The sequence below is a fragment of the Daucus carota genome, chromosome 6 (genome assembly GCF_001625215.2).
Source record: "Daucus carota subsp. sativus chromosome 6, DH1 v3.0, whole genome shotgun sequence".
Taxonomy (NCBI): Eukaryota; Viridiplantae; Streptophyta; class Magnoliopsida; order Apiales; family Apiaceae; genus Daucus; species Daucus carota.
This window is the reverse complement of record NC_030386.2, coordinates 3,952,610-3,966,040: the sequence shown is the minus strand read 5'-3', so window position 1 is coordinate 3,966,040 and position 13,431 is coordinate 3,952,610. Positions and strand designations below refer to the sequence as shown.

Here is a 13,431-nt window from a genome sequence, read left to right as displayed (position 1 = left end):
TTTAAGTTTACAAATATATATGAATGATAACACATATATAATATTATATTAACACTTGATCAGTTTTAACTTTTACCATAAAAAATTTCACCAACTTTTAATTTTATTCATCAAATGAAATGAAGATAAGTATGAAAATTTTGGCATCTTGCATCACCCTGGTGTTCATCACTCTATTTCTAGGACCTTCTCTTAAATATTTTCTTTCGCACCCCTTAAATTTTAAAATCTTCAAAATATAATTTTATTATTATACACAAAACACAATCTCTCTCGACGGTGCCCTAGAAATTCAATTCACAAGTTCGAATCCGAAGCTTTTAGGGTTTTTTAATCGCAATCTTAATCCTCCGCTTCGATTCTTCGTAAGTTCAATTCATTGTTTTTACGTCGCTGTGGTTTTTAATTTTTGATTTTTAGTTGTTCGTAGCTTAAGATTCATGATTCATGATTATTTACAACTGCGCTGTGATGATTTGTGTTAAATACTGAAACTTTAGCTTCTTTGAGTTGTCATTTGTAGTGTAAACGTGTAATTGACATGTATGTATGCGGTTTTATGTTTGGTTTGTGATTTGATGCGAATTTTTACTGTTTGTTGAGGGTAAAGTGGTTGATTTGTGGTAGTGACGACTCAGACGGAAGTTGCTTGTGATGCAGTGTTGGGGGTTTTTGGGGAGTTTGTATTTTTTCGGGATTGAATCATTTTGTTGTTTGGTGTTTTCGTGAAATATGGATTATGTGTAGGGTTTGGTTTTGGGTATTCCTGTGGAATTTGATTGGATGGCGGGATTTTAATTTTTATTGATGTGGTTTGTGAAGATGGCGTAAACAGTACGTAGTGATTCTGTAAATTACGTGGTAAAATGTGTTTTTGGAAGTTTTGTGTAAATTGGAACTTTAGCTTTTTGAAGTGTTATATGTAGTGTAATTGACATGTATTTATGTGTTTATATGTTTGGTTTGTGATTTGATTTGGATTGTTGTTTGTTAATCGCGAAGTGGTTGATTTGTTATGGTAGTAATCTCGACTGGATGGAAGTTGTTATGTTGGGGTATTATGGGGAGTGTTTTTTTTTTTTTTGGATTGAATCTTTTGGTTTGGTGTTTTCGTGAAATTTGGATAGGTGTAGGGTTTGGTTTTATGTAGGGTTTGCTTTTTGACATTTTTGCGGAATTTGATTGGATGGCGGGATTTTAAATATATTGGTATGGTTTGTGAAGATGACGTAAGTAGTATGTAGTGATTCTGGAATTTACATGGTGAAATGTGTGTTTTTGGAAGTTATGCGTAAAGATGACTCAGACGGAAGTTTTTTGTGAAGCAGTGTTGGGGGTTTTCGGGGAGTTCGTATTTTCGGGATTGAATCTTTTTGTTGTTTGGTGTTTTCGTGAAATTTGGATGTGTAGGGTTTGGTTTTCGGTATTTCTGTGGAATTGATTGGATGGCGGGATTTTAATTTGTATTGATGTGGTTTGTAAAGATGGCGTAAACTGGACGTAGTGATTCTGTAAATTTCGTGGTAAAATGTGTTTTTGGAAGTTTTGTGTAAATTGGAACTTTAGCTTTTTGAAGTGTTATATGTAGTGTAATTGACATGTATGTATGTGTTTATATGTTTGGTTTGTGATTTGATTTGGATTGTTGTTTGTTAATGCCTAATGGCGAAGTGGTCGATTTCTTATGGTAGTAATCTCGACCTGATGGAAGTTGTTGTGTTGGGTTATTATTGGGAGTTTTTTTTTTTTTTTGGGATTGAATCTTTTGGTTATGTGTTTTCGTGATATTTGGATAGGTGTAGGGTTTGGCTTTATGTAGGGTTTGCTTTTTGATATTTTTGTGGAATTTGATTGGATTGCGGGATTTTGAATATATTGATATGGTTTGTGAAGATGACGTAAATAGTATGTAGTGATTCTGGAATTTACGTGGTGAAATGTGTGTTTTTGGAAGTTATGCGTAAAGATGACGTTTGCTGGGATCTATTAGTAATAGTTATTGTGTATTGGGACCGTTCTTTTGTATCTTTTATACTAAAGTTTGCAAATGAAGTGAATATATAATTTTTGTATATTAATCATGTTGGCTTTTCTTGGTTCGTTTTCTCAATATTTGGAAATTTTATTGCTGTGTTTAGGGAGTTCGTAAGAGGATATCATTGGCGGTTTTGGTTTCTGAAGTGGGTTCGTAGGGAAGACCATGTTCTGGAGTTACACTACTATTTGAAGAGAATCATCTAGTTTTAAGATGTATGGTCCTGGGAATTTTCCTCCTCAGCGTGGGCAGGGTCCTGAGATATCAGTGGCCACTTCTCAGAGCGTGCAGCCTCATCTGCCGCAGCCTCCTTATCAGCATGGAAATGGAAATAGAACTCAACATTCTCAATTTATGGAAAGAGGTCCTTCATATTACCCAGCTCCCGATCAGGCTTACCCGCCTACCTATGCAAATGAACATCATATTCCTACAACTGGAATGTCGAACTCAGGACAATCTTACTTACTTCCGCTCTCTGCCCCACCAGCACCACCTCCACATACCCAAGGGCATAGCGCCCCAATAGCACATCCATTCCCAGGCCCTCAGCAGAATTCCCAGTGGGCTCCGAATGTGCAACATGTTCCACCACCTTTGCTTCCTACTTTTGGATGTCCACCCCCTAGACAAAATGGTCCAGAAATGTTACTCCCCCCTCCACCTCCTCGACTGCAGCCTCCCATGCTCTCACAAGGACAAGCTTTGTTTAGAGGCTTCGTTCCTTCACCCTTACCCGGTCCAGTACAGGGACTGCAACATACCCCACTCGCACAGCCACCCCCACAGAATATTACGTCCTATACACATGGTCATTTTGGGTCGGTTGTGAATCCAATTTCAGAGGACCCCAATGGGTCATCTGCTGGGCTTCTGCCTCCACCACCTCCCCCCTCTCCTCCCCCTGGACCTCCACCCCCTCCAGTTGCTTCACCACCACAAGCTTCTCCATCTTCTCATTCTAAGAGTGTTGGTGCTAACCAACATAATGTACCACAGGAAGACGTGCAACCTAGTGATTCACCTTCAAGATCAGTTCAAGATGGCAGTCTAGTGGATGCAGGTCAATCTTATTCACCCGCTGATTCTAACATGGATATCGAAGGTGCGTTTATATCCATTGCATCACTTTCCTTTCTCTTATGCACAAATATCTTATTGGTATGCATGCTTCTGTTCCTGAGGTCTTGCTATAAGTAAAACACACATAGAACATATAATATATGAAATTCCGTGGTCTTCCTCCAATAAGCTTTGTTACTTATGTGCAAAGATACAAAGGACAAATAGAGATGTCTCTGACATGGTGAAATTATATTTCCTACTTCAGTAATGGTTGCATCATTGATTACGTAATATCTTTAAACCACTGGTTTAGATTATAGATTCATGAAAAGACATTTGTTGCAATCAATTCCGTTTGTAAGCACTAAGCACAATATGCAAAATACTGTCCATGATGTTTGATGAATGCTAGAGAGATTGAGTATATACTATCTGGTCCCCAGTCCCCAGATATATATAATTGTCAAACCATTAACGGAAAATATTAGTAGTGGTCTTTTTAAGTGTTGGAACTATGGAGAAAGTTATTACCAGTTCAAATTTAAAGCTTGACTGCACTTGGTGGTCAGGTATTCTCCAGATTGATGATCAATTTAGTGCACAGACATAATAAGGGGTGCTAGTTTTGAGCTTAAAGTGACAACCGTAATCACTTTCTGTTTTGGTTTATACGTGTGTTGACTAGCCTTAAAAGTTTTCAACCTAATTTAGGTAACTGGTTTAGCCTTTCCTACAATTGAATCTTTAAATCTTTCTATGAAGGCAATTATGTTAATTTTGCTGGTTCAGTTGATGTGAGATTTTAGAAGTATAGGAGAGGAGAACCTACAAGATAAAGGGATGTTATAGCATTAGTGAATTTATAAATATTTTGGATTAAGTTAATACTATACAGGTCAGAATATAAGCACATATAAGCTTTTCTTTTGAAGTAGTGTAGTGGTGCATCATATTTCGTATCTTATGGTTGAGACTGGGTAAATAATAACTGGTTAGTAATATACTTTTGTATGAAAACATATATAATGATTTAACTTTAAAGCTTTCAGACTTTGATCCTTGTTTGCTTTTATGCTTGCAGATGAAATGACTGAGATTGATGAGAACCAAAGATGTTCTGAAATTGTGGATGGCAAGTCTGTTTTGGTATCTAGTGAATGTGAAGTGGAAAAAGAACTACATGAACCACAAATCTCTGCAAAAAATACTTCATCTGAGGAACCTGCTTTCAGAAATACATTATTTTTGAACACATCAGAATTTGCAGACCACAAAGAGGGTGAGAAATTGTTTCCTCAGTATCTTTCCAAGTCTCTCTTTTTCTCTTATATATTTATGTTAACGGAATTGCATATACTGTAATATGTTCTAGTGGTCTCTTTTATCATATTATTTTCAAATGGTTTTGCCTGTTACTTATTTTTTGACGTTCATATGGAAAATAGGTCAACAAAGATATATTATTTAGTTAAACAGGAAATTGCTTCTGTTATTCTTTTCTTAAAAATGATTTGTCTTAAAGACTTATCTCTCAATATCTCTTCTTTAACACTCCTTTCTTGTATCTTATCTGGGTTATTATGATAATTACTTGATTTCAAAACTGATAAATAAGTTTACATATAAGTATGTAAGTTATAGGTTGAATTACACAATTCTTTTCATATGATACTTTTGTGTGAGATAATATTCTTCAATAAAAAATATTCTTTACTAAACTCCTTTATATGTTATCTTGGTAGCAATCTTTTGCCTACATTTGTAAACCTTTGTAGATCTAAAATGGCCCAATGCAGGGGCAGGTGTTGTTGATAAGAACGTTTCGACTGAACTAGGCACGGGTACCAGTGCTTTCAAACTTCTACAAGATTATGCCTCCGAAGATGATTCAGATCATATTAATGACCGCTGTGATAAAGACATTGCTCAAGCACCAGTCAATCCTTCGGGTGGATCTCTCTCTGCAGCTGTTGAAAGTGAGAAGGGTTCCAGTTTCGTGATGAACGAGACTAGAAATCCTTCCGAGTCTGAGATGGGTTTTGGGCAATCCTCTGAGCATGTTTTGTCTTTGCCCGCTAGCTTACAATCAAAGACATTAGATTCCTCTTTGGGGTTCCGAGGACCTTCTAGAGAAGTTGATAAAACTGTAATCGTAAAAGACAAAAAATCTGAAGATAATAGAGATGCAAATCAACTGTACTTCAACACTGAAATTGCTGACAAGGATTTTGAACAGAAATCCTATGTAGGGAGTAATGTTAGGCCAGCTTCTAATGTTGGCAAAAGACCGAAGGAAGATGGGGATTCTCAGCTAAAAGTTGATGAGTTTGGACGATTAATCAAAGAAGGTGGTAGTGACTCCGAAGATTTGAGCCAAAATAGGAGGCATGATAGAAGAGGTCGAATACGGAGTCGCAGCAGATCTCCTCATGATAGAAGAAGAAGCCCACAGAGAAGAAGACATAGGCGTAGTCGCTCACGCAGGTATACTGGTTTTTTTATTTCTGTAAAATATAAGTATATGAAGGCAAAGATCTCCGTTAGATTTTGTCCTCTATATGTTTTAATCTCTGGCTCAGAAATTTGCATATTTATTTTAATGAATTCTACATATGTATTGATTTCTATAATTTGTTTTTTTGGTTGCCTTTTTAGCTGGTCGCCAAGGAAACGAAGAAGCAGGAGCAGATCTCCCTCTAGGCACAGAGCTCAGTATGGCACTGACAGAACAAGATGGGATAAAGTTCCTAGTGCAGCTTGCTTTGACTATAAACGAGGAAAGTGTTACCGCGGGGCATCTTGTCGCTATTCACATGGTGACTCTACTATGAATGAACTCTCGAGAGGATACAGAAGCAAAAATCACAAGAGTCAAGAGAAGCAGCTTTCTCGGGAGCTGTCTGAAAAGAATCTCGGTGCTTCAATGGATTACAATGTTGATCAGAAAGAAGTAGCACCCGTAAGAAATATCTCTGACAAAGATGTCGACTTACTGATCTCTTCTGTTGCTAAATCTGTGAGGACTCGCGAAGAAGCAGCTCAAGTTCAAGAAACTGAACATGCGAGGGATGATCGGGTGAATTCTTCTATACACGATACTGCTGAGAACAACTGTGTGGAAGGAGTAACCCCAAAATTTGTTGGTAGTTATGTTGTTGATCATGGAACAGATGTTAATGCCAGAAGGTTACCTCCTGGTAATACTTGTCATGGCACAGAGTCATCCGTGGTTCAGAACTCACAAGCTAATCTTGTTAGTGACGTCCTCCAAAATGCTGATCATCAAGCTCAGCCCATGGAAGCCCCCTCTGCTCGTGATCCTGAATCCTTGCCAGCTACGGAAGCCCACCTAAATTCTCATTCTGTTCCTGAACCTCATCCGGATACAGTTTCTTATCAGTTGCATCCTGCAACAGCTTCTGTGAGCAAGTCGTACTCTTCTGACACATTTTCAACTCATCATCTCAGATCTGGGGAACAATCACCAAAAAAATCCTATTATGCCTCCCAGTTTCTGCCACCCCCTCCTCCAACTTCGGAAGATGCAAATACTCCACAGATGCCTAGAGATTGCATCGTAATGCCACAAAGTTCAAGGTATCAATCCCTTCCTACTCCCCCGGATAGTTTTGCTCCCCATCGAGCTCCATTCCCTAAGCAACTTGCCAATTTCACTGGCCCATATTCTCCATCCCTTGACAATGAGTCAACTGTACGTGTGTCTTCTTCATATGGTTTACCTTCTTCGCAGTTTCAAGAAAATGAGTTACCATCAAGAAATGACTATCCTCCTCAGGTGCTTGTTGGAACCTATTCTACCGAAATGAATACTTATTTACAGGCTGGTGAATCTCATGGTCAATCCTGCCCTCCAACACAACAGCCTAATCAACCTTTATCGCACATAGAAGATAATAAGTCAACTGGATTGCCTACTGTTAGCACAACGACTCAACAATTTGGAGAAGGTGGCTTAACAAGCCTTCCAGGTTATACCGGTCAAGTTTCATCAGCTGGCGAACATCTTTCTTCATCTTCTCAGAGGTATTCTCACTTGCAGCAACCTATGGATGCTCTGCAGCACCTTACAGATGAAAGTGGCTCAGTGGCTAGAAAGCCTGGGAAGACAAACTCTGAGATTTTAAGCTATAATTCAGAATATTTTCGGAGGAACTTGCCATCTCATTCTCATGTGCCCGATTTTGTTGGATCGAGAATACCAACTTACTGTAACCCTTATGGATCTATTTGTGAACAGCCTGCAAGTTTGAAAGTCAGCTTAAATGTTGTCAGTGAGGCTAAGGGCATGCCTCTCGGTAACGGTTATGGTGATCCTTTTAGTTCAAGTCATGTTTCAGCTGATGCCCGTGTCGCCGACAGTATTGAATCTAAAAATTTGACTTGCTTCCCAAATTCAAACCAGGCTGTTGAGAAGATGTTACCCAACTCTATTGGTGATCAGTATGATCCACTTTTTGATAGCATTGAACCATCTTCAAATTTATACAGGATTCCCAATAATGGTCAAAAGCATGAAATCACTGGTGATTCTGACATGAAAATGAATCACAGTGACTCAAACAAGCCGCTGGATTTTGCAGAAAACACCGAGCAGAGGGAGGCTGAAGCTGTTGCTGTAATGTCGTCTCTCGACAATGATGAGTATGGGGAGACAGCAGAAGCAGAAGTGGGTGCTGTGGAAAATGGCAGCCAAAGTGATCCGGTTCATGAAGCCAACACAGCTGCAGAAGAGAATGAGATAGATCAGGTTATAACATCAGGAAGAAACAAAATAGGAAAGGATTCTAGATCAATGAAACTTTTTAAAGCTGCTCTTGCTGATTTTGTGAAAGAGGTGTTAAAGCCATCTTGGCGACAGGGTAACATGAGCAAGGAGGCTTTTAAGACCATTGTCAAAAAGACTGTTGATAAGGTGTGTGGAGCTATGAAAAGCCACCAAATACCCAAGTCACAGACGAAGATAGACCACTATATTGACTCATCGCAGAGGAAATTAACGAAGCTTGTTATGGTAAACCTCTTTTTAGTTGCAATGTTGCTTATAATATTTTTTGCTCTGGCTACAGACAGTTTTAAATTAATTTCTGGAGGTGCTTCATTATTAGGGTACAAATATACTTAAAAGAAAGTTGGTAGCAAGCGATCAGGTTATAGTTGAGTTCAAATGTTCTACTGCCTTGGCATAAATAGTAAATACAACATTGCAAACCCAGGGCAAAAAACAAAGCATCATTTGTACATGGACATGCGCACTTGTATGTAAAATCTACTTGCGGTAATTAGCTTGTTCATTGTAGGATTTGAGCTATGCTTTGTGTATCTGTGTGTGTGTGTGTGTGTTTTTTTTTTTTTTTTTTTTTGGGGGGGTGGTGGTGGTGGTGGTGGTTTAGTGGTGAAGGCATGCACTTTAGTAATTAGCTGGCTTGTTCATTGTAGGATTTGTGCTGTGCATTTTTTTTATAATATGGATCAGTGTATTGTGAGTCCTACATTACGTGTTCTTATAATGTTTTCCCATCAATTTGCAGGGCTATGTTGACAAGTATGTGAAAGTCTAATTAGGATTCTTCCAGAAGAAAATTTTCACTTGTAAGTTCTTTGTTCAAGTAATGGGTTCAAACTTATCTATGCCTCTTTATGTATATCTCATTCCGATGAATTTTATTAGTAAATAGCTTATGTGATCTGACAGATTGATTCAAGTGACACCTGCATCTGAATTTGTTGATTGAGGGAGTGCTGCTTTCTGTGCGGTTATTGCTTGCTACATAAGCTGCTTGCTTGCCTCTGAAATCCATAGTAAACCTTACTGGTGTACTTTAATTTAAGCCTCATGAAACTCTGAAGAAGAAATGTAATGCCTTTCTACAGACCGTCTTTGTGAGTTATTTTCATAGATATATGTCTGTTGATGTTTGTAAAGATGTTGTTTCTCATTTAGCAAAAAAAAGAAAAAGGTTTCTTTGTTATGTACATTATTACATGTCCATCAATTATCTAAAAGTACTTATTTTAAGTAATACTTTTCTTATATCTGGTGTGTATATATATTTGAAGATCGATCTCTTGACCATCTTTTTAGGTTTTGTAGTGTTTGCCTCCATTATCTTGATAACATAAATTTTTTGAGTGAACATCACAGAACAATAGCAAGTTATTGAAATTGCCAAAATTTTCTTGTGTGCTAAACCTACAGATGTGTTTCCGTCTGAGGACAATTCTACAAATGTTGATGATAGAATGAAGTTAAAGCCAAGGCGGTGACAATTTAGTGCTTGTATAAAATATTTTTGTTAGGTAGAGAAACACTGTTTATGTACTGCATTATGTTCGTCTTATAACTAAAGTAGGCAGGGAAACATATTGATGTATTAATGTTGTGCTGCATGTCAGTTCTTTATATTCTTTGTTTCCCTTTCAAAAACAGAAGATGTTCTGTTGGGAAAATCTTATGTGGCGTATGATGCTTGTATAATATGTGCAAGTTTTTGTTATCGGCTCTACAGACTTCTCTGAAAGAATTGAAGGCGGTTTAGCGACGGTCATATGTAGTCTACCTGTTGACAGAAGGGGTGATTTGTCATCTGAAGGCAGTTTCTTGTCTAATACTTGATATATTTTGTGTTTGATAATTAGTGCAATTACCTTATGTTGTGTTTGGTTGGGGAGAATGGAATGGAATGGAATTGAATGAGTAAAATTACTTGGAACTAATAGAGATAGGTGGGAAGTTTTGGAATAAATGTAAGTGAGGGCAAATTGCTATGATAAGATTTGAGAAGAAATGGGGGTAGGAGAGAATGGAGCATTCCATCTCAAATTGAAAGTATGATCTCTAGCACATAATGTAAGGAATGGAATGGAGGAAGGAATGAAATTTGTTAACAATTGTCCATAATATAGTTCATTTTTCATTCCATTCCTTCCGGAATCATTCACCCCAACCAAACACAACATTAGGTAATTAGTGTCGTTGCATTGAGCTTGTAATAGAGCTGCTAATGCATAGTGCCCTTTCAGCTATGATAGTAGTGCTGCTTCTGTCAATTTTACAGGGCCAATATACTTGACTGCTGTGTTTCGTTTCTGATACCTTCTGAAAGTACTAAGAAGTCAGAATTGTTTGCATGCAGTGTTATGGTTAAGTTGAGATGTACAGAAAGTCTTCAACTCCAAAAATCTAATCTGGCCTGGCTTGGAAAAAGCCTGAAAAAGTTCAGCTTGGACTGGGTTCTTCAACGGGCCTTATATTGGTGTGCAAGAGCATCTCCAAGTACGGATGGGCATTCACCCCTCCCTGCTCGACCCGGGGAATTGTTTGGGGGCGGGGAGGGGAACGGGGAGAGTTTTATAAAAAATTCGGGGATCGGGGCGGCCCTCCCTGCTCGACCCGGGGAATTTTTTGGGGGCGGGGAGGGGAACGGGGAGAGTTTTATAAAAAGTTCGGGGATCGGGGCGGGGTCGGGGATTCGTGTCTCCCCGCCCCGATCTCCGACCCTGATTGTGTGTGTATATATATATATATAGGGTCTTACTCCAGTACAAACTCCTTACTGTACAAACGTACAAACCAGTGATTATGACAATAATATTTAGTGACTAGCATATTTTAATTTAACAAATACATACATACATCCATCACCACCGCCACCACAATCACCTCCAATCACCACCACCACGGCCACCCCACCCGCCACCCGCCACCCACCACGACTGCCCAGCGCCACACTCTCTCTCTCTCCACCATCCACCACCAACCACCACTACCCAGCGCCTCTCTCTCTCTCACCACCACCCACCACCAACCACCACCACCACTGCTGTCAGCGGCTCTCTCTTGTTCCCTCACCGATTAGTGCTATACACACACATTCACCACTGCTTTTCTCATCTCCATCAATCGTGTCTCTATCCCTCAATTGTGTTTCTAGCACTGCCCTCGCGCCGGCGTCGCGGCTGCCACCGGCCGCGCTGCACCACCACTCGGCTATGCCGTCCTGTAAGTGCTCCCCTCCTCTTATCTCTCCATCAGACCCTCCTGGTAGATTTAGTGATTCTGTTCAATCATTTAGTGATTCTGTTCTAGTCATTTAGTGATTGTTTGTACGTTTGTACACTAAGAAGTTTGTATTTGAGCACTTGCCTATATATATATATAATATATTTATATATATTATACAAAATAAATTATTAAAGTAAATATCTTTTATAATATTATTAAAAATAAATAATAATTTTTATTTTTAATGGTCGATTATAATTATATTGTAATATAATATATTTTATAATTATAAAATTGTCTTTTATTTATATTATAAATTAAATTTAATATATAATTTGATGTTGAAAATATGAGATAATATAATTTCATTAGTATATTATGAGTTAGTAGTTTGTTTTTTATTATAAAATATATTATATATTATAATGTTATTATTTTTGTATTAAAAAATAAAATACCCCGAATCTCCGCGGGATCCCCGGTCGGGGCGGGGAGGAAAATAATCCCCGTTTGGGGTTCGGGACGGGGTCGGGGATGGATATTGAGTTCGGGGATCTCCAAAAGTCTCCTAGTAGGCTCCTAAATATAATATAAAAAATATGGTTCTTAGTAATATAGTGTAATTTTAAGAGTGACAATTCCAACAATGTTCTCTTTCTGCTCTTACTATTATATATTCTATTCACATCTAAACCTACTACGTCAACGATTCAAAGTCATATGTGGAGGGAATGAATTTTTTATTATAAAAAACAAGTGAAGAGCCACTATATGACTCTTAAAATAGAAGAGAGAGAATAGGCTCTTAAGCTTTTTAAGAGCCACTAATAGCCTCTTGAAGCTCAATTTTTGATCATCCTCTTTATATCTTCAGTTAATAGCCTATTTGAGGGAATATTGGAGATGCTCTAAAAGCCCGTCAAAGTCTCGATAAAATTCAATTATTATAATATTTAGTCTCTCCGTACCAACAGGTTCTTAACATCTTTGTTGGGCATATAGTTTAGGAAAAATGAAGAAAATATAATATTACATCTATTTGTTATATACTCCCACATCTTTGTTGGACAAAAGATGTTGCATAAGAACATCTAACATATTTGATTCTTTGTTATATACCACAAAGATTTTATATATACTTGTTATATGTTTATAAATGACAAGACTTACATCAAATGAACATGAAATTATTAATTAGTTGAAATCTGCATATTATAGAAGATAAAATCGTATTTGTATTAATAAAAAATGGATCATATGTGCTATATGTACATATATTTGTTTAGTATCAATGTAAATTTAAATATAGAAGTCCAACCAGTAAAATAAGATTGTCAAGAACGTATATATGAGATCGATATTTCTCGAATAGATTCGACAGTCTAAATGAGATAAACATTTTTCCAATATGTGACCTGACTAGTCAAAGTAAAGTCTAAGAGCATCTCTATCGAGAGCCCCACACCTATCTTAGACCGCATGAAATTGAAGTGGCCACACAAATTTTATTGTTTTTGCACTGGTGGATATTTCCAACTGACAGCCCGACCCTTATCTTGAGCGGTGTGAAATTGAAGTGGCCGCCCAAATTTTATTATTTTTGCATTGGTGCATATTTCCGACTGAGAGCCCAACCCCTATCTCGAGCGGCGTGAAATGGAAGTTGCCACATAAATTTTATTGATTCCATATTGACAAATATAATGAAAAGATGGCCCTGACCAATGTCATGGCACTATGCCACTTGTGAACACTTCCTTTTGCACTGGGTACCTTCTCCTCCATGAGTACTAAAAATCAATGTGCATGGTCACACATCTTCTACGCCTCTTAGCAATGGTAACTCGACTGGCATTGGAGTTACATATCGTGATTCAGAAGGAGAAATGAAGCTTCTAACAACTGGTGTTGACTTTTCTAGAAAATCAACTGTGGGCAATGTATTCTCTACTCAAGAGGCCTATATGACTATCAAGCATTTTCGTGATGGAGTTGCAGTCCAGGATTTCAAAGACATAAGATGTTCTGTTGGGAAAATCTTATGTGGCGTATGATGCTTGTATAATATGTGCAAGTTTTTGTTATCGGCTCTACAGACATCTCTGAAAGAATTGAAGGCGGTTTAGCGACAGTCATATGCAGTCTACCTGTTGACAGAAGGGGTGATTTGTCATCTGAAGGCAGTTTCTTGTCTAATACTTAATATATATTGTGTTTGATAATTAGTGCAATTACCTTAGGTAATTAGTAGGCCTGTACGCGGTTCGGATTGGTTCGGTTGGAGGGTAATAACCGAACCAAACCGCAA

At 37.9% G+C, this 13,431-nt stretch overlaps 1 protein-coding gene across 4 annotated transcripts; it reads left to right on the top strand.

Moving 5' to 3' along the window:
- Positions 1-150: 150 nt before the first annotated feature.
- On the top strand, positions 151-10,211 carry LOC108227404 (uncharacterized). Of its 4 annotated transcripts, none has more exons than XR_010284899.1 (9): positions 167-365; positions 2,139-3,140; positions 4,182-4,379; positions 4,897-5,584; positions 5,756-8,132; positions 8,650-8,710; positions 8,814-8,975; positions 9,318-9,771; positions 10,082-10,211. XR_010284899.1 is itself a non-coding variant. In XM_017402526.2 (7 exons), the coding sequence occupies exons 2-6, from the start codon at positions 2,249-2,251 to the stop codon at positions 8,677-8,679; spliced, it is 4,185 nt and encodes a 1,394-aa protein (XP_017258015.1). In that variant the 5' UTR covers positions 151-365; positions 2,139-2,248; the 3' UTR covers positions 8,680-8,710; positions 8,814-9,094. The 4 variants fall into 4 exon arrangements, 2 of the variants coding, with proteins under 2 accessions (XP_017258015.1, XP_017258017.1); XR_010284898.1 differs by having other exon boundaries at positions 8,814-9,001; XM_017402526.2 differs by lacking the exons at positions 9,318-9,771; positions 10,082-10,211 and having other exon boundaries at positions 151-365; positions 8,814-9,094.
- The last annotated feature ends 3,220 nt before the right edge of the window (positions 10,212-13,431 follow it).